The sequence below is a fragment of the Hypomesus transpacificus genome, chromosome 10 (assembly GCF_021917145.1).
Source record: "Hypomesus transpacificus isolate Combined female chromosome 10, fHypTra1, whole genome shotgun sequence".
NCBI classification, from domain to species: Eukaryota; Metazoa; Chordata; class Actinopteri; order Osmeriformes; family Osmeridae; genus Hypomesus; species Hypomesus transpacificus.
In genome coordinates, this window is record NC_061069.1 from 10,297,326 (window position 1) to 10,322,714 (window position 25,389).

Sequence of the window (25,389 nt, forward strand, 5' to 3'; positions counted from 1 at the left end):
TTCAAGTCCTTTCTTTTTATATTAAATCAAAATAACAGTAAATGGGACATGCTCTTCTACATTGGAACTACAACTCCCACAAACCTACACAAACGCTCCTTTTGGCGCGGCCAGCGTGAACTGAACACGGCCATCTTGGTGAGTTCTTTCAATAATAGTAGATAGCAAACTGTAGTGGTGGGCTGTGGATTTAATTCAGTTTGCGAAAACAGGTTCGTTGTGAGCAGCTAAACCGGTTTTCAGACAACGGCGAGACCTTTCCGTTCTCAGGGGGAAAAAAGTTTGGAAGCAGTTCAGAGTGGAGTTAAAGTTTAAACTTTGCCATGGCGACCGCAACCCCTAGCCGCGCAGCTCAAGCCGCCGCGACCCCGCTCTCCCCAACCAGGATCTCACGCCTGCAGGAGAAACAAGATTTACAGCACCTGAACGATAGGCTTGCAGTCTACATCGACCGAGTTCGGTCTTTGGAGCTCGAGAATGACCGACTCATGGTTAAAGTCTCGGAGAAGGAGGAAGTCACCACACGCGAGGTAATTCGAACCCATCGAATAACACTAACAGCCCGTACGTAGCTAGCTGATATACAACGGCGTGATAGCCATCCAGCACCACCAGCTACCGTACCGGTGACTTAGCTAGCTAGCAAGCTGGCTCGCTACTCAATATCATTCATTCACTTTGCTAATTTAACTATCCAGCTCCATTGCCTAAAGGCGCTTTGTAATTTCATGTTCAAGCTTGTTGACATTTTCTTCATCGCTATTCCTGCTGCATTACATAAGGACTTTATGTGACAAATGTTTATATCTTGCTACACCTTAAAAAAATGTAAGCTGAAATTCAACACTGGTCGTCAGTGTCCTTGAAATTCTGGGAGGACTATTGATTTGATGGATCTGACAACAGAGTTAACCAAGGTGTCAGCCATATGCAGTGTGGAATACAACTTTTCCATCGTAACCGTAATGGTACATTTTCTGATCGGCAAAGTAAAACTCCCTCTCATTCAAAAGAAAAAGAACGGTTGAAATTGAATTGCAGGACAGGGGCGGGTGGATTTTTTAACAAGTAGTGTGCAGAAAGCGTAAATGGTTATGTCTTGTTGAGTGAAAAGTTAAAATTGTCATGGTTCTATTTGACAGCAGAAAGGCAATATGCTGTAATGTACTTTCTTTACTTGGGGAGTTTACAGGTGAAGTTGTATCAAATACTCGTCCGTGTTGTGAGAACGACATGTCACATATAGCACATCCAGACACACCTCTATTGATAGCCACCTATAGCAGGCTTTATGCCCTCTGACATTCCTATGCAGCAAGCTTTACTACAACTGCATTCCTATGCAGTTGCATAGTGTTCATACAGAAAGTTGCCTGGGCTAGGCAGGGCTTTGACTTGCCGTATGTATACTGTCCCCCGAATGGGATTATGAGGTGGCTATGAGCCAAGGGAGGGAAGGAAAGGCAGAGAGAGAGAGCCGTCTAGCTGGGGCGAGGGTGGGACGCTGGCTGGATTGTTGTCCGTATGGCTGCCAGATGGGAGTGGCTGGGGGGGGGGGGGGGGGAGCGCCTTTCAAAAGTTTGAATCTCTGACTGTTACTCTGACTGTTACTCCAAGTCAGTTCACTTCATAGAAAAACACGTCTAACGTGATGCAATCCCCCTTAACAGCTGCTCTGGTTCAGATCACATGAATAGTTTCAACTGTTGATACAGAGAATGGGGAGACATGGTACTAGGTGTGCATATATATTTATCTGTTAAATCATTTTCATTAAAATTGCAGTGGATTTACTTCCTTGAAGAAAGCAAAAAGGGAATTCTATAAATTTCCTATAAATAAATAAAAACATACAAAAAACAAAAAAAAAGATTTTCTGTTACATAGTTTTTTTCCCCTTCAAGTATAAAAAATAGCCACGCCTTATATGGACTATGTATGGAACCTTTAGAATGGGCGGGGATGTAGATTGCAGATCCAGATGCCGCTCACATGACTGACGGTGTGTGTGTGCGTGTGTATTTTTGTATTCGTCTTCCACTGACCAGGTGACAGGGATTAAGTCCCTGTATGAGGCGGAACTGGCGGACGCCAGGCGTGTTCTGGATGAGACTGCGCGGGAGAGAGCGAGGCTGCAGATCGACTTGGGAAAGGCAAACTCGGATCTGGAAGAGCTCTCCAGGAAGTGAGTCAGCCCCAGACTCCCCCACACTCACTCACTCTCCCAGCGCTCTGACTCCAGGGCCCAGACCCTGGACTATCACAGGACATCATAGTTCTCTTTCCTTTTGAAGTTAGTCATGGTTTCCCCCTACCCCTCTAACAGAGCCCATGCGTATTCCCACGTAGTCAATGTTATGTGGTGCATTTTTGTTAAAGAGGCTTAAACGCCTTGAAGGGGTTTTTGGAATTCCTTGAATTCCTTTCATTTCTCTGGAAGTCAATGTAACATTGACCATGAACCATATTCATTCAAATCGAAACTATAAAAACTACAATAAACAGTAGGAGACTGGTAAAAGACTAGTAATGATCTGGTTAGGACATCTTTGTAGCCCTCCCCCCAATACTACCACGCTAAACACCACTGGGGATTAAGTAGTCCGTCAATGGGAATTCTGATTGGCTAGTAGTCTTCGGACTGCTAATTCGGCTAATTGACCATGTAAACCTGGTTTACTTAATCTGCTGCATAATCCTATTTCCTCTGGGTCAGTTGAGTCTCAGATGGGTCTTGAAGAGTTTTAGTCATGTAGAAACAGATGGCAGATGTGTGGTCTGACAAGTGATTCACTGTTTCTGTTGATTGCTTGTTATTTTCAGTTGCTTATTAACGCTTGCTCAAGGAGGAAGTCAGGACTGTAGAACTCACCTCGCTTTCTGTTTGCAGTCAGAGATGGTCCACATGATGAGTCATAACTAGCATGATTTATAGCGCTTTCTTTCAGTTTGATCCCTGACAAGAACAGTCAGGTTCAACAATTATATTCCAATAGAAAACAAAAGCGAATGTCAAATGTATGAATCGCTTGGAATGCGAGTATACATCCTGTTCTTAGACAAGCACATATTTATATACTTAAAAATATGACATACATACACACCTAATAGATATAGATATATATATTTTTTAAATGTAATCTTTTAATTTATTTTTTATAAAAAGTATATTTTTGGAATCCTAATTCATGTGCACTTGCATGGGTTCAAGTCTGACTGTGTTGTGTGTCCCGTCAGTGTGAAGAAGAAGGATGGTGACCTGGCTGTGGCTCTGGGCCGGGCCAAGGACCTGGAGGCCCAGCTCAACCAGAGCGAAGCCGCCCTCAACACCGCCCTCAGCCAGAACCATGCCCTGGCTGCAGAACTCGGCGACCTCAAGGCCGAACTCGCCAAGGTCTCAATTCTTCAGTCACTCACTGACAGGCTCATAAAAAAACATTAAAAAAAAAAAAGAACAATGGACAAACTCTTGCAGTTAGGCCCGATCTCCTAGTCTCCCTGGGTGGTTGTTAGGTGTGCCCATCCTTTATCTTTGACCTTGTATCACGGTGGTTGCCATCACACCCACCCTGACGCAGTGGGTTTTAGTTTCACGTAGGATGTCTATATATGGGCGTGTTAGATAACCAGTACAGGACGGAAAAGAATGCTGCACGCTTTCGTTTCAATGTATGTTTAGTTTCAGAGAATCAGAAAGGGATTTATTCGCCATGAAAGTTTGCACAGACAAGGAATTTGCTTTGGCGGGAAGGTGCATACAATAAACATATAGGAATCTTACATTTAAATATGTGGTCTAACTATACTAAGGATACATAAACGAGCAATACTAAGTGGAATACAATTAAAATAAAAAATAAAATATAAGTGGGCATAAAATAAAATATAAGTTGCCAACTTTCAACACCAGTCTGGCTGTTATGTAGCCGTACGTACCTACGTACGTAGTGTAGGGTTTAAAACTAGACAAACACACAACTTCTAGCCATGACCAGCTTGCATATACTCACCGAGACAAACACACACACCAACACAAACACACACAAACACACAACAATGTGCTGATGCTCTGCGGCGTCCCCTGCAGGCAGAGGAGAGCCACGCGGTGGGGAAGAAGCAGTTGGAGGCGGAGACCCTGATGAGGGTGGACCTGGAGAACCGCTGCCAGAGCCTGACGGAGGACCTGCAGTTCAGGAAGAGCATGTTCGAAGAGGTGGGTGCTGGGGGGGGGGGCTGAGGAGGTGGGGGCTGGGGGGGGGCTGAGGAGGAAGGAGGAGGGGGGGCTGAGGAGGAAGGAGGAGTTGAAGGGCATGGTAGAGAAAGAGGAGGATGGATGAGATTGGGGTTGGAGGGAGATCCATTGTATGGGATGGCTGTTGTCTTGGCAACCGGCACACAAACGTGTTGTTGACGGCGACGCTGTGGTTGTGTCCAGGAGGTGCGTGAGACCCGCCGGCGCCACGAGAAGAGGACGGTGGAGGTGGACAGTGGCGGGCAGCACGACTACGAGTTCAAGCTGGCCCAGGCCCTGCAGGACCTGCGCAGGCAGCACGAGGAGCAAGTCAGTATCTACAAGGAGGAGCTGGAGTACACCTTCAAGGCCAAGGTACCTCACACACACACACACACACACACCTGTACAGAAACACACACACACCTGTACGGAAACACACACCTGTACAGAAACACACACACACACCTGTACGGAAACACACACACACATACACACCTGTACAGAAACACACACACACACCTGTACAGAAACACAGTCATATCATCCATACATCATGTAAACACATGGTTTGTTGAGGGAGGGCGGGGAGAGACACCTGCTCACCTTTTGACTCGACACAGGCAGGTGACACCTTTTTATGAATGCATTTCCCAGTCCAAGGTTACCAGCAACACACATATTTACTCACCTGCACAAAACACACACAGACCTCACCCACTCAACAAGGTAAACAAAACACCACAGTAGCAGGTAGGGTTTAAGGCAGTGGTTCTCAATCCTGTTTCTCTGGCCCCCCTGTCCTACATGTTTGAGATATTTCCCTGCTCCAACACACCTGATTCAAATAAATGGGCCTGATAACGACCCATTCATTTGAATCAGGTGTGTCGGAGCAGGGAGACGTCTAAAACATGCAGGGCAGGGGAGCCTGAGGACCAGGAGGTTAAGGTTAGAAGTCATCTACTAAAAGTGTGATTCACACTGAATGCCACCCTTTGTACTGACGCCCCTCCCCCCCTCTCTCTCTCTGTCAGCTGGACAACGCCAAGGTGTCCTCGGACCTGAACGACAAGGCTGTGGGCACGGCCCGCGAGGAGCTGCAGGAGGCCCACATTAGGATCGAGAGCCTGGCCTACCAGCTCTCCGCCCTGCAGAAGCAGGTACACACACACGTCTTAACAATCACACAGCGCCACAACATTCCTACTAGCCGTGTCGAGGAGAACGAGGTGTGAGCGTGACATCGCAACTATGCAGGTCAAAGTTTATCCTGCAGTGCGTGTGCGTCCTCGTATGTAACCTGGCGTGGCGTCTCTCTCCCCCCTCCCTCCATCGCAGGCGTCTGCGTCCGAGGAGCGAGTGCGCGAGCTGGAGGACATGCTGGCTGCCGACCGGGAGAAGCACCGCCGGCAGATGGACGGCAAGGAGCGGGAGATGGCGGAGATGAGGGACCGCATGCAGCAGCAGCTCAACGAGTACCAGGAGCTGCTGGACGTCAAGCTGGCCCTGGACATGGAGATCAACGCCTACAGGAAGCTGCTGGAAGGGGAGGAGGACAGGTACCAGGGTCACACACACACACACTTTATAAGAGGGAGTCAGGTGGCTGAGCGGTTAGGGAATCGGGCTAGTAATCAAAAGGTTGCTGGTTCGATTCCCTGGCCATGCCAAATGTTGTGTCCTTGGGCATTGTACTTCACCCTACTTGCCTCGGGGGGGAATGTCCCTGTACCTCTTGGGTGGTAAAGAAAGACAGGTAGCACACAGGAGGTGTTCACACACACATAGATGAGCTCGTTCTGGAGGGAAAGGAGGAGAACAGGTGCTCACACCCCCCCCCCAACCCACACACAGAATAGAGAACATTCCGGACCCTAATTGCACATTCCTGCTTAGTGCTCCTGACCAATCGGTTGAAAGCAGCTACTGAGGTGACATTTCGTGTCTCCGGAGCGGGCCGGTCACAGCCTCTCCAGGTGGGACTCTGGGTGTTCAAGTCCTCTCTTGTCTGTGATGTTCTCTCCCTAAGGGGTGTGTTGAGATGGATGGAAAGGTGTTCACTGTGTGTGTGTGACATTCAGATGCATGCCCGGTCTAGCAGTAGGAATGTCCCCAGGCAGCAAGGTACAAACAGGATAAACATTTACCTGAATAGTTGTCGTACCCAGCTCACACCTCCTTCGCTCCACATGGCGTTCCTGTCATGCCGCGCTCGCCTGATCCACCCGTCAGAGCGGAAGGCCCCTGGCGTGGACGAAGGCAGCCTTCGGGCTGGTCCTCCTCCACACCTGCTAGTCCTACACAAGGCAAGAATGTTAAACATCAGTACCCTAAAGACAAGTCTCTCCCTCCTTCTCCTCCTTCCAGACTGAAGCTGTCCCCCAGCCCCTCTGGCAGGGTGACCGTCTCCAGGGCGACGGGCAGCAGCAGCTCCTCGCGTAGCAAGAGGAAGCGGGTGGAGCTGGAGGTGGAGCTGCCCCAGCTCAGCGTGAGCCAGGAGGCCGAGGCCAGCGGCGGGGTCACCATCGAGGAGATGGACCTGGAGGGCAAGGCCGTCACCCTCCGCAACAACGGAGACACGGTAGCTGCCGTCTGACTGGGTCTGGACAGATGACCCCCTGCTGTGTGTGTGTGTGTGGTGGTTTGGTTCTTGTGACACACTAACAGGTGTGTGTGTGTGTGTGTGTAGGACCAGTCTCTGGGCAGCTGGAGATTGAGAAGGCAGGTGGATGCTGAAGAAGAGATTGTCTACAAGTTCTCCCCCAAGTTCAACCTCAAGGCTGGGCAGACAGTCACGGTAAGCAAGGAAACATTATAATATATATATATATATATGTATATTTAAAATGTGTATATACGCATATATATACACATTTTAGTGTATTTTTGCTATTTTTCTGTCACGAAATGTGTGTGTTGACAAGCTGTGTGTTCCAGGTGTGGGGTGCGGAGGCGGGCGTGGCCCACGGCCCCCCCTCCGACCTGCTGTGGAAGAGCCAGGGCTCCTGGGGCACAGGAGATGACATCATCACCATCCTGGTGAACTCTGATGGCGAGGTAGGCAGAGAGAAGAACACAGGTCGCCTAGTTGAGCCACTGAAAAGGCCCACTCTGTACAAAACCGCTCTCAAGGCATATAAGGGTGTTATACATGACATTATACATTTTATTTAGTTGTACAACAAACAAATGCTATGTAATTTGGGGTCTGAAACAGCCTTTCTTGGCATGTTGCTGTAATGGTGCTGTTCCTCGTCTGTCCAGGAGGTGGCCAAGAGAACCGTCACCAAGACGATGATGGAGATGGAGAATGGAGACGATGAAGAGGAGTACGAGGAGGAAGAGGAGGAAGGCCAGGTATGTCCCAGAGCATCTCTGCCTGACCCTCATACCTACACGACTAGACGGATGAACAGAAAATCCCAGGCTTCAGTCATTCCATGTTTAATGGTTGTTTGCTCATGCTCGCTCTCTCTCCCCCTCCCTCTCTCTCTCCCTGCCTCTCCCTCTCTCCCCCTCCCTCCCCCCCTCTCTCTCTCTCTCCCCCTCCCTCTCTCTCTCCCTGCCTCCCCCTCTCTCTCTCTCTCTCTTTCTCTCTCTCTCCCTGCCTCTCTCTCCCTGCCTCTCCCTCTCTCTCTCCCTGCCTCTCCCTCTCTCTCTCCCTGCCTCTCCCTCCCCCCCTCTCTCTCCCTGCCTCTCCCTCTCTCTCTCCCTGCCTCTCTCTCTCCCTGCCTCTCCCTCTCTCTCCCTGCCTCTCTCTCTCTCCCTGCCTCCCTATCCCTGCCTCTCTCTCTCTCCCTCTCTCCCTCCCTCCCCCTCTCTCCCCCTCCCTCTCTCTCTCTCTCTCTCTCTCCCTCTATCTCTCTCTCCCTCCCTCTCTCCATCCCTCTCCTGGTTGGTTGGTCTGTTCACTCTTCTCTCTCTCTGTCGTCTTCTTCATCTCTGCTCTGTATCCGTCTGTCTCCAGGTCTCTAAAACCTCCTCCAGAGAGTGCTCCATCATGTGAAGGAGGACAAGTCCAGATGTCTTTCCTACGAATCCTGTTTATGTTTTTCTAGAGCCACTCAGATATTTTTGTATACTTCCATCTTGTGTTCTTAATATTTTTTAACTGACAAAACAAGAGCCTGCCCATATTTTTAACAGACTCCATTTTTAATCCTAGTAAGTATGGACCTGATTTTTCTCCTGCGGGTTCAGACTGAACCCCATCAGCCCCCTCGCTGACCCCTTTTAGTACCACATAGAACACAACCAGTCTGGATGCCTCGTCGATAAGTAGAGTCATGATGCCTTTGGTTCAGGAACAGCCCGTCCCTACTCCATCCTCTTCAGTGTCTCTGGGACATACTGCTTCCTGGATTAGGAAGGGGCTGACTGCCCCCTTCTGGTCTGGAGGCCCACAGCCCCACAATCATAGGATGTGTCTTCTGGCCTATCAGAGAGTCGTTGTCTGTCGCACATTGTCATGTCACATATTGGAGAGAAACATTGGACCTAATATTCTAATCACACATCTGTATTTACTATTTTCTTGAAGGTTCTTAAAGGAGAAAAAAATTATAATAATTGTGATCGAAATGACGTCATTGTCACCACCAGGCAGGGGGGAGGGGAGGGGGAGGGAGGGCAATATAGGGGCTCTGAGATGGTCATGTGATCTTTACGGTGGTCACATGAGCTCTGCTTTTTCATGTGTAGATTGTAACTGACAGCTGTCGCTACCTTAGCTTGTATTGTCGTCAGGACAACAGGGTGGAAATAGGACTAGACATTCTCTGAAAATGAAAGGAAATGTTAAATCATTGGATATACATTCTGAATATGAATTAAATCAAGGATTTAGGACCTATTAAAAACATTTGGACCGATAAACATTTGTGTTAATGGATGGCCAAATTCTCCATCGAGCAGTTGATTGTATAGTGATGATACCAAAGATGTTATTGTCTGGGTGTCATTAGACTGCGTTCAGTGTTGTCTTCCCTGCGTCTGCGGGTGACTGGACCTCCCAACCACACGTTTCCACCCTGCTGTCAGTGTTGTCTTCCCTGCGTCTGCGGGTGACTGGACCCCCCGACCACACGTTTCCACCCTGCTGTCAGTGTTGTCTTCCCTGCGTCTGCGGGTGACTGGACCCCCCGACCACACGTTTCCACCCTGCTGTCAGTGTTGTCTTCCCTGCGTCTGCGGGTGACTGGACCCCCCGACCACACGTTTCCACCCTGCTGTCAGTGTTGTCTTCCCTGCGTCTGCGGGTGACTGGACCCCCCGACCACACGTTTCCACCCTGCTGTCAGTGCCGACACGGCAGAAATCATGGTGACAACATACATTTGTTATATTAGAAAATTATGTTTCTCAGACAAGTGTGCTCATTTGAGCAATCTGCATTTTTTTTTCCCCTTAATGTGTCTGTGATCAGATTCAAAAGCAGCGTTTCATGTTAATGAAACAAGATTGTGATCGTGTGTTTTGTTTTTAACCTGAAAGTCTTAGGAATTCCCAGGTGGGTTTAGTGTTGTCAACATGTGACGACTGAGAGACAGGAAGATTGTGATTTCACCATTAAAACCTGTTCTCAGTTCTCCAGGGGTGCTGTGGATATTGACTCTTAACAGCTACACCGTTTGGCTGTTTCTCTTAAGAGGCCTTGATTTAAATTGTTTGGTGATCTCCCATTCTTCCAAAGTCTCACTAGTGTCTGGACTGGGGAGGTAGTGGATTGGCTCAGCCAGGGTTCACTAACTGCAATTTAGCTGTCGAAATTGGAAAGGAAAGAGGAGCAATTTGATTGGATGAATTCTTCTCATTTGATTAGAACCTTTACTATGAGTGGATGCAATGTTGCCTGAATTTTTTATAATCTTAATATTGGCCTGGGAAACAGAATTTGTATTTTGTGTAATGTCTTTGAATGCAGTGTTTTGCATTATTGATGATCGTTATTATTTTCATAGGGTCATTCAAATCAATTTGGTTTACTTGTTTTTTTTTTTTGTGCTGTTTATTTTTTTTCAAGTTCTCTGAATATGATGAAGTTTGGGTCTAAATGGCAGGGCTTTGTCCTGTGGAACATTTATCAGTTGAATTGGCAAAGTTCTAATTATAGTGAAATGCAGTGTCGGTCACCATAAGTCTGTATTGGTGCAATGATTCCATCACTGCTAATGTTGGCAGAAAAAAACCTGTTTTAAATGCGAATACAATACAAATCATGATAGAACTGTGCCCATCATACACTGAGGAGTAATATAACTTAGGAGTCTGTGTTCTCCTGGTGAAAGGTGCTTGAGGTTTCCTATATGGTTTGGAAGTAGCATTGATTTCATACACTGTTAACTACGCTCAGAACCACAGGAACACAGCATGAATATGTGTGTTTGTGTGTGTGTGTTTCCTTAGCTTACTCTCGCAATTATTTCGCCAAAATGTGACTTGTAGGTTCTGAAATGTGACATACTACAACTTGGGGAAATTGGATCTTTGTGAATTAAGTCTGTGAGTAAGTATAGCCTGTGAAGAATGCTCACTGGAGCGAAATACTGTTAACCGAAAATGTGGAAATGCACCATTTGAAGTGCAGTAACAAGGGGTTTAATGACATAATGAAACCTTTTCCTTTAACAGCTGATATGTTTAATCTGTGGTGATTTGACGTGAGCTGTTGATTCAAACAGCCAGTCACCTTAAACTTCATCTCTGACAGAGGACTTGGAGGGAGGGGAGGGATGGGGGGAGGGCGCATGCCAAATGTGTGTTTGTTGTATTGCTATTGATTATTACTCCTACGATTGAAATATTTTTTGTATACATAATAAAATGTTTTCCATATTAAAACGTCTTGGTTTTTTCCTGTGAGTCGTCATGTAAAAGCATAATGCATAGACGTAATGCTCAAAAGTCAAATGGGATGTCAAATTCACGTTATTTAGAGAATACTGGTATGAAAGCAAATCAGTGATGTAATGTTTTGAATTTGAAAAGGCATTGAATGTGGAATTTCTTGGTTTTGAATTCACCTCTTTAAAATGTACAGTTTGAATTTGAGCAACCTGAATTTCTGAGCCTTGAATTTTGGGATTTGATTTTTCAATTTGAGAGGTGAATTAAAGACCAACAAATTCGGTGGTGTTTGAATTTCAAGTATTCATTTCCTTTTAAATTTCAAAACATGTCACTGATTTGCTTCTATATACTGGTGTTAATCAGGTGAATTTGTGTGAAACAGAAGGTTGACTAGAGACAGCAAGTATGTTGCCATACCAGTCTCTGCCACACGATGGCAGAAGATGTCAAGGTGGAGTGTGGGAGGATCGCCTCCCTGCTTCTTCGGTGGCCTTGTATGAGCTTCTACAGTGATGATACTGTTTATTCATTTCATAGACATACAGGCTCCTCTCCAAGGTAACAAATAAATACAATCTAATGATTAAGAATGAGGCCTGTGAGCTACGTGGCCTTCACAGAGACAGGAGCGACGTGAGATGTTTGAAGCCTCTTCCTTGGGGTAGCGCAGCCGCAGCTGCATCCTGGTGAGGTCAGAGTGAAAACAAGAGTCAGGAAACGTACCGGACGGAAACGACCCTGTGTGGTGGGAGGATGTCCTCTCCAGGCTGAGAATAGAGATCACAGAACTATCTGTCCTCAAGTCACTGAACCCCCTTCCAATAGGACGGACCCAACTGCTAGGCTACCTCCCAGACCAGCAGAACACACACAGAGCAGATTGTTTTCCCTTCAAGCTACTTACTACACCTATCCCAACACCATTGTGGGTCACACATAGAATCACTGCATGGAGGAACGGTCTGTGTGTGCGATCTTTGTTTTCACCTTCAGAAAGGAACTGTTAAGTGTCGCTGGCAGCTGTCTTTGTTCCAAGAATAGAATTACACCACAATCTGTCTGATATGAAACATTCTCAGAGTGATAACAGGTCCTTTAGTGATGATGAATACCAGAAGGAGGGGGCGGACCTTTACTCTACAGTCTACAATATCACTCTTATGTCCCGTATTGTCAAGGATCTCAAGTGTTGTCAACAGTTTGATGTAGGACGTACGAACCGTGCCCCATTTTCATGCAGGGAAATCACTAAATATTATTGTTTCACAAATTAGGAAGCCCCACGTGAGCGGGGCTACAAAAATTGGTTGATACTCATAATGTTCCTCTCCACGGAAGTCTTTAGTAAAAGGCGAAAGGCTTGAGCGTATTGAAGAGAAACCAGAGAGTATTAAACGGCTTTGTCTTTGGTCTGCGTACACGCGAAAAGCATGATGGGAAATTAAGCAATTACGTTGAGCAAAACGGAACTTTTCCGCGATGCAACATTACATACAAACAGGACCCTCAAGTTTTATCAAACGTTTGGTGTTAATGCATGAGACCTGACAGCACTGTAAATAAGTTAAACTTTTTTAACTCTAGTTCTAACATGCAGTGTCACTGGAATGCGGAACCGTTTTTGCACTGATCATGGTTTTCTCGGAATGTTATTCGAATGGGACTAATTCAGTCATGTGATTTGGATAGGTTAGCTTGCTAAATGTGTACTAGTTTTCAACATAACACTCATTCATTACTGTAACTAGATTGCATTTTAGTAAAAGTAGTCGGTAACAATGTTGATGGTATTATCTGATGAACACAAGGAGCATTTGAGCTTTCTGTCGGATGTAGACCCAACAGGTAAATAATGTCTGTCTGTGCCTGCTAACGAGTGGCTGCGCTTATTACAAAACAGTTAAAACGCTAGTTGTTTCTATTGTACTCAAGGAACTTACTAACTAAACTATTGCATAACTAATGCAATCTACGTTCCCAGTGGTGGGTGAATTCGGCCGAATTGCCGTGGAATTCCTGCGAAAAGGAACGAACCCTAAAATCTACGAAGGAGCTGCCAGTAAGTATCAGCTAGCTAGCTGTCTATCTATAGCTGAGTTAGCCTACACATTTGAACATCTACTACCAAGTCAGTATAGAAATTCAACATAGTCAAGGACAGGGCTACGTCTTCACCGTCTAGCATACAACCACTGGACCATCTGAATTCTTGTTTAGGAAAGCTGAATGTTGCCGTGGAGACGGTGCAGCATGGCGTGGAAGGACTCATGTATCTTTTGACAGAGAGCTGCAAGCTTCTGGTAAGGACGGACCCACGGTGGCCTCTTCCCTGCTGCCAACTAGTGCGTGTTTATTCATCTGACCTATTGTCTGATTATCTGCATGTAGATTTCAGAGGTGGACTTTCAGGACTCTGTGCTGGTGCTGGGCTTCTCTGAGGAACTGAACCAGCTCCTGCTACAACTCTACCTGGAACACAGGAAGGAGATCAGAAGCATCCTGAGCCAGCTCAGCCCTTCTCTCCCACACTACCACAACCTGGAGTGGAGACTGGATGTACAGGTGTGTTTTCGTCCACGGGGCCATCTTTCTGTCTGATCTGTTTGTTTTGCCTTGCCGTCTTGGTCTCTGTTTCCACGGCAATGCCATGTGTTCACTCTCTCTCCCTCCCGCGTAGTTGGCCAGTCGAGCCCTGCGCCAGCAGGTGAAGCCAGTGGTGACCTTTAAGCTGCACCTCGAGGACAACAAAGGGGTGAAGAGGGCCAGAGTTCTCCAGACTGACCCCGCCACCCTGCTGCACCTCATCAGTAACCTGGAGACGGCCCTGGCCGAGCTTAAGACCAACCACTGCCGCAGGATCCTGCGCAACATCAAATAACGTCCCCAGTCTGCTGACCCTGGAGCTCTGTGGCATCAGACTGGGTTCTGCACTGACACAAAACACAGTATAACGTCTAGGTTCCCAGGGTGGAATCAGAATGGGTTAGAAAGATCTTAATCTCTAGTCTGTGCAATGTGAAACTCCTCACTCGTGGTTTGGTGTTATACACAACCCTGCCAGTAGAGGGGGCCACTTTCAAGCCTCGAGACTGGAGGAGGGGTGGAGCAAGGACAGTCAGCACTGATAAAGTGAGATTAGGCGACAGACAGCCGCATATAATGAGTATTTACAGACACAGACTGCATTGAGATACAAAGATGAAAGGCAGTGCAATTCAAATAGTCTAATTTTTTCTAAAGTTTGATCGACTAAACATGCGAGAATAAGGAGGGAGGGCATTTTGTCTGACCAAGGGCAGTTTCTGGCATTTATTAAGTAGTGTAAAGTTCACGGCTCGGTAATCATTTGCATAATATTTTGTTTGCGCGTCAGAAGCTCCAAGTAGTTGTTTATGAAACAATCAAATTAATCCCCAAAACAGCTCCAAGCTGTCTGGACTGTTTGAGATTTTGTCACACACTTGGCCACTACTTCACAGGTCGAAGTAATCATCTTAATGCTGTGTTGCTATTGCATTTGACATCTGTCTTTTTTTAATTATTAGTGTTTTAAAACGTTTATTGTATTTGATACCAGTATTTGTTCTGAAACTATGAGTGTTGTTGTTGCTGGGACCAACTAAATGTAGAGAAACGAAGACCATTGCACTGGAACACAAAAGAGACTAGAAAACGGTTACTTTTTTTATTTTTTATTACTAACAACATTGTGTCTTGCTTCAAAAATGTACCCTCTAACCAAGAATACGGACGAAATGTGCCATTATCATGGATGTTTATTGTCCATAATCCGCCTTTTGCATTTTCAATTTTTTTGGCCTGGAAGTGTGGCCCATGTGATTGCCTGAATGTTATGTTACATGTCGGGATTTGTTGAGACATTAAATTAGGTTGATTGCACTTGATGTTTTTTTTAATGATTTGTGGGAATAAGACAACTTTAGTTATAAGAAAAATCATCACACAGCTTAAGGCCAGGACAAGTGGATTGGTTGTTGCTGCACATTATTTATATATATATATATATATATATATTCATATCAATCGATTGAGCAATAAAGATATATACTGTATATAATAACATTAAATATACAAGCTAGAGGTGGCATGTTATGTTAGCTAGCATGTTATGGAATCAGGCCATCTGTGACGCATGAGACCTGTGTCATTCACCTTCCCTAGGGACTCCCTCAGACCAGGAGCCTTCTAGAAGGTCAGAGTTCCCTCCGGTAACTGTCCTGCTGCTGTGAGGTCCCCCTCACCACTACAGGATATGACACAGGTGTTTCCTGTGCATCATTTCCTTAAAATGACACCACTTCCTGGTACCACCTGCCTTCACATCTGAAGGCTAAATATATAGAGATCAATACTAAAGTACAGTTAATGGATAATTTTGGTTGGAACAGTGGTTTAACATATTGCTCACTGTCAGTGTCATGTCTTGTTAATATGCAGAAGACTCTTATCTTGTTATGCCAAATTCCTATAAAATGTTAATGCAGGGTGGAATTGATCAGATTGGACGTGACACACAGTGGGACAAGGCTCTCACAAGCACGTATCTTTGAACAGTCAGCTGCAGCCACAAGACAAGAACAATTCAATCAGATTTCACTTAAGTGAGTTCTGGTGAAATCCATTAGGACTCTCTTTCCCAGGCGTAGATGCTGTGAGAGTGTGCTATGTGTGGGTGGTGATGGTGCTGGAGGAGAAGGGGGGGTGAAAGAGTAAGAGGTCAGCAGCTATGGGGGGGGATTCAGTAACAGGTGGTTTTCTCAGGCTCGGGTGAGTGGGAGAGAGGCTTGGTTTCAGACGTCAGCTGAACTTTTGCCAAAGTCAACTGTTCTCATGGACAGATGCAGGAAAACCTCAGAAGGCCTACCTCAGTGACAGGCTTTGTGTTGTGCCTGTGAGTGTATATTTATATATATATCAGAAAAGCAGAGTCATCTTAAAGGTTATTGATGTGTGTATGAGTATTTATCCCAATCCTCCCCCTGTAAAAGTATTATCGATATTTCTTACCAGGAAGCTTGATGTAATAAGTAAAGGGCATATACTGTGTCACGTTAACTCTTTACTGCTTTGCTCCACCAGGAAAAGTCTTGTTCAGTGTGCCAGAACTGCTTGCTCTCAGTCCAACAGGTTGAACTGAATTAAAAACAGGCTAAAGACTTGACAATGCCATAACCGACTCACCGAGTTTGTATGACTCACTTTCTATTTGCGATGAATAGAGCTAGGGTAGGCTTAGAAAAAAAAGGAGTTGCATAATAAAGTCTGGGTTCACAAGAGACTTAGTTGTGAATAACCTTGGCTTCAGCTTAGTGGCCAAAGCATGTCTGTGCTACACAGGTTGTCTGGGTTCAAACACTGTACACGTCATAGGGTGGGTAACAGGCGGAATATGCGGCTGGTCAGTGCATTGTTGAGGATGAAGAACCACCGCATCAAAGGGGATTGTCTTACATGGTGGCACGTGCCAAATCTTAGCTCTGGCCATTTCAAGGGACAGCTGTCTATTATAAATGTCCATGCTTTCATTCTACCACTGATGGTATGAAGGGGACAGGGTGGCCAAACAGGCTTCATTTGATTTCTTTTTAATGAGGCTTCTTCTGGTTACTACACCAGGAGAGCCAGAAGTTTTTAAACTTGTGCTTCGTAGATGAGATCTTGCTTCATCTAGACAACACATTGGATTTCTTGCATAATTTGTGTAGAAAACTTACATTTGTGGTAGATGTGTAGGATACATGTCTTTCAAAGCAATATTTAGCTAATTGAGTACGAGACGTTATGGCGGAATTTAATGTCCACAGTGTTTGTGTCGATAATGCACATTTCATTTTGACTGATGATTTTTCAAACCTTATAGGCTTCCAGATGACATCCTTCTGAAGTACCATGCACAATTTCACTTTGATATGTCAAAAGATGACTGAATTACAGCTGCTTAAACTTTGTCCCAAAGCTGACCAAAGCTAATAGTCTGTCCTTTCTATTCACAGATTGAACAGTTGATGTGTAGCAGAGGGGATAGAGAGGCTGACTTGTAACCACATGCTCTTGAGTTCAAATCTACATTCAGCCTGTTTCTTATTGGCCAAGCATGAATTGTGTTTGCTCTCTCGTTGTCCAACTCTTGACCTTCTACAACGTACATTGTATAATATTTTGCCATTTTGATTAGGAACCCGCATTGCTGCTTGCAGCTATATTTATTATTCATTCGTATGTATAGTTTATTCATGGCACTATTGAATTCATGAATATTAGGCATAGAAAAGGCCCCACATGATTGCTTTTATCAACAGTCAAATCTGTTAAACCGTCCTGTAGGCTAGGCTAATGGGAGGGCCTGTACGCCACAGGCTGTATCAGATTAAACATTCCTAGAAGCTTATGTGTTGGTGTTTGTATGATACGGATGACGCTGTTATTTTTGACTTCTTAAAACGCATAATAGTTAGATTGTCCAGCAGGTTTAGGATGTAAACCAACTATGAACTGTGTGCTGTTCCATCTGAGGTTTGTGCCTGTCCCAATTATGTCCTTACGGGGCAGTGTGCAACAGCTGTGATTTTCTTCTTTGAAACTTCGACAATTCATTTGAATCAGGAATTTGTTACAGTAGGACTTAGTCTGGGTTATTTTAAGTAGTCTGATTTCTTTCTTTAGCACAATTGTAGATTTTGTGTCCATGGTGGTTTCAGTCTGTTTAAGGCGTTGTTTTGTAATCACGAAACCGTGTTAAACCCCTCGAGCGCCGTGCTTATGAATTATGCATGAGAGCCTGCTGACACAGACACAGGCGTCGTCGTAGGAAAGTGGAGTTTACAAACTTTGGGACGGGAGCGGAGTCCGGGCAGCAAAGAAACTGAAGGAATTTTGCCGTCGAAACAGGACATAAAGTTAAAAGTAACCATTCTCATGTAGGGGGCACTTTTAAGTGTTCTCTCTAACTTTTCGAGAGTTGTTTTTGCGTAACAAATGACTGAGAGGTGAGAAAACATTTTGTCCACCGAGAGTGTTATTGAAAGTTAAAGTAAAGAACTACACCGAGGTGCATATAGATTCACCGGACAACTTTCTGTCGTCGCATTATACAGTTCCGATTTCAATACATTTGTATTGTTTTGCTAACTTTTTCGTCAATCAAAAATGAGCAATAACCCACTGCAGCCAATGCCTGGACAACAAGTTATCCATGTCGCGCAAGATCTGGATACAGATCTCGAGGCGCTTTTTAATTCGGTTATGAACCCCAAACCGAGTTCATGGAGGAAAAAACTTTTACCGGAGTCTTTTTTCAAGGAACCCGACTCTGGATCTCACTCCCGACAGTCAAGTACTGATTCTGGGAGTCATCCGCCCCGGCTGACTGTGCAGCACGTACGGTCACATTCCTCGCCCGCGTCCCTCCAACTTGGAACGGGAGCCAACCCAACTCCAAGTCCAGTACATCATGCGCACATCCGACACCAATCTTTCGATGTGGCCGAGGAGCTACCGCTGCCTCCAGGATGGGAGATGGCCTACACTTCCAACGGACAAAAGTATTTTCTAAAGTAAGTGTACATTTCATTCTGCTGACCTTTGACATCCCCGTGACGCTTACTTTCAAGTGCTCCATGGGGTTCTTCAACACATTTATCAAAAATACAATTTGGACTTGTGCCATTACGTTGCGGGGCCCTAATCAGACGCATGTAAAGGTCAAATAACGACGTGATAGACGGCCTCTGTGTATGTAACTTGAGAGTGAGCCTCAAGAACAATAGATGAGGATCAGTCGTGAACGAGCGCCCCTGTGCGTAGCGGCCGTTCCCTGTTTTGTTTTCTGTCTGTCAGCTAAAACCCCCACACTCGCCCACCCTTACTGACGGGTCGAATCCAGTACCTAACGTAGTGTATCCTAACACATGTGTGTTTTAGCTGCAAGGCCTGCCGCTATCCCTGCCTGTTAAACAGGAAGGCTTTTATTTTTCATTTTCGAAACTTGACAAACATAAACCACATAGTTTGAAGCGCATAGGCTATGTCTTTAAAAAACTTTACATTTTGCACTACACTCAATTCCTGTAATATTTGTATTTTATATTGTATTTTATATTGTAAATTGGCAACTTATATTTTACTTATTGTATATTTTATTTTAATTGTATTCCACTTAGTATTGCTAGTTTATGTATCCTTAGTATAGTTAGACCACATATTTAAATTTAAGATTCCTATATGTTTACTGTATGCACCTTCCTGCCAAAGCAAATTCCGTGTCTGTGCAAACTTTCATGAGGAATAAATCCCATTCTGATTCTGATTCTATTGTTTATATCTAGGTTAATCCCTTTATGGGAATTATTTAATCGGCATCACTAAATAATGACAAAGAATGAGCACCTGCCAGGATTATTTTATTCTCTAGATGGCCTTGTGAGTTTGGGCTAGGCTACATGATATCCCATCACTTCTCGACCATTGTGCAATAGCAGCCTAAGTAGAGAAGGTGTTAGTGTTTTGTTTCCTCGTCTGAGGATCCGCCAGTGCAGCCAAGCCGTCTGCCCTCTGACCGGGTGGACATAATCTCCTCTCACGCACAGAGAAGCAGCAGGGGTTCAGGAGGAGATAGGAGATACTGCTGTGTGTGGTGTCAATGACCTCTCAACTTCCACCTGGTCTCTGCTCAGGACCCAGGTGTATATAAAGTGTCTTAATCTGAAGTATCTACTGTGTGAGCAGATTAGGAACAGTCATGGTCTCCCCGTCTCTCTTAACGCTCTCTTGTCTCTCTTTCTCTCTTTCTCTGTCTCGCTCTGTCTCTTTCTTGCTCTCTCGCTCTCTGTCTCTTTCTCTCTCTCTCTTTCACTCACACACACACACACACCTTTCTCAGTAGCCTGTGTTCCGGTTCTCTCTCTCTCTTTCACTCACACACACACATACACACACACACACACACACACACACACACACCCTTCTCAGTAGCCTGTGTTCCGGTACATCTACTGTAGATAAGGATGTGATTAGCTTATCAGTGGAGACGTTGTATCAGTCCATCTTCGCTGCTGAAGGTGTGACCAGCCAGTCTCAATGCTAATGTGTGTTTTAGAGTCCTCGCCCTAAGTGAGCGGGGGTGATTACTCCCATTCTTCCCTGCCCTAGGGTCACCCTGCTCACCTGACCGACTGTGTCTGTGTGTGTGTGTGAGAGAGAGGCCGATACAGAGGATACTAGTGTGAGAGAGGGAGACTGAAGTGGCATTGAAAAGCTTGTGTGTGTGTGTATGGGGGGGGGGGACGGGGCCAGCTCTGTGGAGTGTTTTCAGGGGGCAGTAATTATAGAAGGTGTGAGAAAACGGCACCCTAGGGCACGAGCCAACACACACACACGCAATGAAACAGTATTTAATCCTACTCTGGTGAAACAATAATCAGGCAAGTTGCAGGGCATCTTGTACTGTGAGGTGAGAGGGGCAGAAAGAGAGAGAGACAGGTAGGCAGTGCGGTGAGAGGTGCAGAAAGAGAGAGAGAGACAGGTAGGCAGTGAGGTGAGAGGGGCAGGAAGAGAGAGACAGGTAGGCAGTGAGGTGAGAGGGGTAGAAAGAGAGACAGGTAGGCAGTGAGGTGAGAGGGGCAGACAGAGAGAGACAGGTAGGCAGTGTGGTGAGAGGGGCAGAAAGAGAGAAAGAGAGAGACAGGTAGGCAGTGTGGTGAGAGGGGCAGACAGAGAGAGAGAGAGAGAGACAGGTAGGCAGTGTGGTGAGAGGGGCAGACAGAGAGAGAGAGACAGGTAGGCAGTTTGGTGACAGAAGAAGCCAACAGACCGGGAGGGAGGAAAGAGGAGACTGAGTTGGTGGACGACCACAAACGAGAGGCTGTCTGGGAATACCCGTAATCAAGGGTTCTATGGAAGGTTCCTCCTTCTCCATCCTGTCCACCTCCTTCCCACTTCCCCCCCCAAGCGCGGGGGATGGGCAGGCATGGCTGTCTCCTGTCCCCTGGGGGGAAGAGGGGGGGGAAGGGGTCCTCTGTGTTTCTGTCACCATCAGCAGAGCTGGGAGATCCTGCACTCACCGCACCCTGCAATTAATCGGGCCTGCACCCCCATCCCTGAAGCCATTCAGTCATATAGGGGGTGTTAGAACTCGTACTAGAGTTCGAGATTTCTTTTGTAATTTGGACAAGCGTGTGTGTGTGTGCGAGCATGAGCACGTGCGTCTTCCCAGAAGACTGATTCAACCAATTATTGTTATATCCTCCCACACGCACACTTTCATAAATGCACCCACGCGTTTGAATGTACGATTAGCCTCTTGCATCACAATGACTAGATACATTTCCTGCAGTTCCCACTGAAGGGAAGAGGTCAGCAAGCAATGGGGGGGGGGGGGGAGGGCAGTCTGCTCCAAGGTCCTTCCCCCAGTTCACCTCCCCCTGGAGACGTGTCCAGACCCATCTGAGCCTTTATTCCTCCCCCCTCCTCCTCCCCTCCTCCCCCCCAGCCCCCCCATCCCCCTCCTTCTGAAATAAGAGATGGTTCCATTGCTCCATAGAAAGTCACTGAGACTTCTGTGTGTGTTTGTGTGTCCACATGCATGTCTGATTGCCTGGGAATGTGTGTGTGTCTGGTGTGTGTGCGCGTGTGTGACTAGTGTGCGTGTGTAAGAGAGAGGCTGTATGTCTAGCATGCTGCACAAGGCTGTCTCCAAGCCAGCGTGCCAGGGCGTGTGTCTGGAGAGCTGGATTCTCCTCCTGGGTTGAGGGGCCTTGAGTCAAGGTGCTCTGCCCTTATCCAGTCAGCGTTCTGTGTCCTCAGACGACTTCCCCAGCCTGGGGATCCATACCAGCTCTACGCGGAATGCTTGGATGTGTGTTCCTGTTCAAGATTGGGATTTCTGGCAGCTTGTTTTCTGTGGACCATCTGTCGGCCATCTTTGAGCCGTTATCGTGAACGTTTTGAGTCTGAAGGAACACAGACAGACAGACAGACAGACGAGGGCCTTGTGCCTTGGTTTTCTAAACGGGCACATGCTGCAGCCAGCCCTGCAGGGTCCTAAAGAGGCCCGGGGCTGATTAAGAATAGCTTCCTGTCTGTGTTTTTACTAGGAGAACGAGAAGCTCTTCTCCGAGAGAAAGGAGTCCGAACAGAAGCACCTTTATAATGCCAGTTGTGGGACAAGCTGCAGAGTTACTTGCTCTGCAGAGTTACTTGCTCTGCAGAGTTACAGGGCTGCAGAACCATATTGCTCCGGCGAGTTGCGTGACAGGCAGACATAAACTGTATAAAAGCAATTTAACTACAGGCAGAGCCAGGGTCATATGGGCAGAAATGAAACCATCAAGGCAGGTTTGTGTATGTGTGTCTGTACCGTGTTCTAAGCTCTCTATGCTCTACTGCCCAGCCTGTACCGTGTTCTTAGCTCTCTGTGCTCTACTGCCCAGCCTGTACCGTGTTCTTAGCTCTCTGTGCTATACTGCCCAGCCTGTACCGTGTTCTAAGCTCTCTATGCTCTACTGCCCAGCCTGTACCGTGTTCTTAGCTCTCTGTGCTATACTGCCAAGCCTGTACCGTCTTCTTAGCTCTCTGTGCTCTACTGCCCAGCCTGTACCGTGTTCTTAGCTCTCTGTGCTCTACTGCCCAGCCTGTACCGTGTTCTTAGCTCTCTGTGCTCTACTGCCCAGCCTGTACCGTGTTCTTAGCTCTCTGTGCTATACTGCCCAGCCTGTACCGTGTTCTAAGCTCTCTGTGCTCTACTGCCCAGCCTGTACCGTGTTCTAAGCTCTCTGTGCTATACTGCCCAGCCTGCGGCCTTCTGCTGTCTCCCAGTACAACAGCTGAGGTGCCACCCTGTGCGTGCCCCTGTGGCGCCCCTCTTCCAGACCCCATACACACAGACACCCAATCCATAGAAACACTGTTATTTATGGGCCAGGGGCTGGACACACTGCCTGCCAGGATGTGTGTGTGTGTGTGTAGGTGTGACCTTCCCTGGCCACCCGAAAGGACAAAAGCTCCTTGGTGTAGCGTGTGTGTGTGTACTTCTGAGTGTCTGTGATCAGACTTCTTGTCTCTGTGACTGTCATGGCACCGTTTCCACGCCCACACACAATGATCCCCTTTGACTTGTGGAGAATTTACTCTTAACTTTGAAAAGGTTCTATTTCTGGACATGGTGTTCTATATTTAAATGCTGTAATTGAATTACATGGAGTCGGCGATGGTCGCCAACGATTAATTCAGACTTCTGAAGCAAAGTAGCTCAAAGTTCCCCTGTTAGACACAGAATGTGTGTGTGTTGATACTGACCTTGACCCAGGGTTTTCTTACGGGAAGGCAGCTGTAACCTGTCAGCAGAGGAGAGCGGGGAGAGACATACTTCTGTGATCTGCTTCTTATCCACACACACACACACACACAAAAGCCTTTGTGCTTCTGTGAGTGTGTTCCAGCTGACTAGGAGAGAGCCTCTCCAGCGGAGGTCTTGGAAGAGGCTGCGTTGTTTAGTCTGACAGGCCTTCCCCTCAGCAGCTTTAGGTACCCTGTCCTGTCAGAGGACACATGTCTGCCTATGGTGGTTACAATTGTCGATCTCTGTCTTTTTCTTTCTTTCTCTCTCTCTCTCTCTCTCTCTCTCTCTCTCTCTCTCTCTCTCTCTCTCTCTCTCTCTCTCTCTCTCTCTCTCTCTCTCTCTCTCTCTCTCTCTCTCTCTCTCTCTCTCTCTCTCCTCCCCCCCTCATGCCGTTTCTCCTTCTGCGTTCTCTCTCCTTCCATCCCAGCACATAAAGTGTATTATCTTTGGCTCATCCATGCTGCATAACAAGAGGCGTGTGTTCCCCTTAGTGTATGTGTCACCGTTTCCCAGTGACGGCGTGTGGATGGAGCCAGCAGAAGACACGCGTCCAGGGGATGAGATGGCTGTGGATAGTGGCACAGTGGTATTTTCCACAGTCCCCCCCCCCCCACCTCCCCATCTTCAATAAGCAGCTCAGAGAGATGGTGCCGTCTACAGGATATGGAACTGGTCATTTCCTGTTGTTTGGAGTTGGAAATGGCTAAAGGGGCTCTGCGGGGTTTCACGAAGCGAAAACAATAAACAGGGCCACGCCACTTCAAAGGGCCGTCCGGAGTGGGAGGGGGAGGGGGAGGGGGAGGGGGGGCACTACACACAGCCTCTCTTTGCTTTGTGTTAGGGCCTGCCTGCCTGCCTGCCTGCCTGCCTGCCTGCCTGCCTGCCTGCCTGCCTGTCTGCCTGTCTGTCTGTCTGTCTGTCTGTCTGTCTGTCTGTCTGTCTGTCTGTCTGTCTGTCTGCCTGTCTGCCTGACTCTGTCTGTCTTTCGGTCTGACTCGGTCTGTCTACACATCTGTTAGTGAGTACATTCAGACCATCTCTTATCTTCATACCCATGAAATCAACCACATCGAGTCTCACTCAAAAGCTTGGGCTTTGCTGTCCTCATTGTTCCCTGTTTTGAATACCTCTGAGGGACGAGGCCTCAGAGAGCTGTGATGTTGTTGAAGGGGCCTTGACAGCACTGAGGTAGACTAAATCAGCCTAATTATCCAGAAAAGCATCTGCATTCCTCGCCACTTCAAAAGGGCCATGTGGGAACGCTGACACCCAGGATCTGGGATCCTGAATGCGCTGGGGCCTACTTGATATGGCAGGCCTGGAGACAGAGTTGGTTGTTTTCAAAGGAGAGACTGTTTATCCTTAAACAGAGATGTGAAGGGAGTGGAGCGAGGCCCAGGCCGTCTCTCTCTCTCGCTCTCTCGCTCTCTCTTTCCCTCTCTCTCTCTCGCTCTTTCTCTCTCTCTCTCTCTCTCTCTCTCGCTCAGGTGTTTCATCGTGTCCGCCATGGATGAGTGTGTGTTTACGTTTGGGCCTGAGGATCATGGCTTCCGGTAAGCCTGCCAGTCCTGTGGACGGTAAATGTGTGGCCCTTTTATTGAAGTTTTTTTCCTGCCCTGGGTGGTAGCCAGTTAAAGGCCGTGCTCTTACTGTGGAGAAGTGTCTGAACACACACACGTGCACACACTCCAACATATACACACTCACTGATTGACTGCCCCCCTGCCCAACTCTGCTCCCTCCCTCCCTCCCTCCAGTGTAGCCTATTCATGGGCTATGGAATGTGAACAGCAGCTATGTGGGTGTATTGTTCCCAGGGCAGTGGAGGCTTTAGCTGCCCCAGCCTCTAGCTGCCTCCCTGGGCCTCCAACCCAGCCTCTCTGGCCTCCTAGCCAGCCTCTCTGGCCTCCAGCCCAGCCTCTCTGGCCTCCTAGCCAGCCTCTCTGGCTCC

The 25,389-nt window shown here is 47.0% G+C and overlaps 2 protein-coding genes and 1 non-coding gene across 3 annotated transcripts; 2 read left to right on the forward strand and 1 right to left on the reverse strand.

The window, feature by feature from the left end:
* Window positions 1–109: 109 nt before the first annotated feature.
* Window positions 110–11,074, forward strand: lmnb2 (lamin B2). Its single transcript, XM_047026907.1, has 12 exons — window positions 110–530; window positions 2,049–2,185; window positions 3,238–3,394; window positions 4,088–4,213; window positions 4,436–4,606; window positions 5,269–5,394; window positions 5,573–5,793; window positions 6,602–6,815; window positions 6,924–7,031; window positions 7,172–7,291; window positions 7,499–7,591; window positions 8,202–11,074. The coding sequence occupies exons 1-12, from the start codon at window positions 324–326 to the stop codon at window positions 8,238–8,240; spliced, it is 1,719 nt and encodes a 572-aa protein (XP_046882863.1). The 5' UTR covers window positions 110–323; the 3' UTR covers window positions 8,241–11,074.
* A 1,286-nt stretch (window positions 11,075–12,360) lies between these two features.
* Window positions 12,361–12,472, reverse strand: LOC124473232. Its single transcript, XR_006956705.1, has one exon. It is a non-coding gene; the product is annotated as a U5 spliceosomal RNA (small nuclear RNA).
* A 58-nt stretch (window positions 12,473–12,530) lies between these two features.
* Window positions 12,531–14,983, forward strand: commd2 (COMM domain containing 2). Its single transcript, XM_047027547.1, has 5 exons — window positions 12,531–12,928; window positions 13,065–13,142; window positions 13,301–13,383; window positions 13,472–13,645; window positions 13,761–14,983. The coding sequence occupies exons 1-5, from the start codon at window positions 12,862–12,864 to the stop codon at window positions 13,959–13,961; spliced, it is 603 nt and encodes a 200-aa protein (XP_046883503.1). The 5' UTR covers window positions 12,531–12,861; the 3' UTR covers window positions 13,962–14,983.
* The last annotated feature ends 10,406 nt before the right edge of the window (window positions 14,984–25,389 follow it).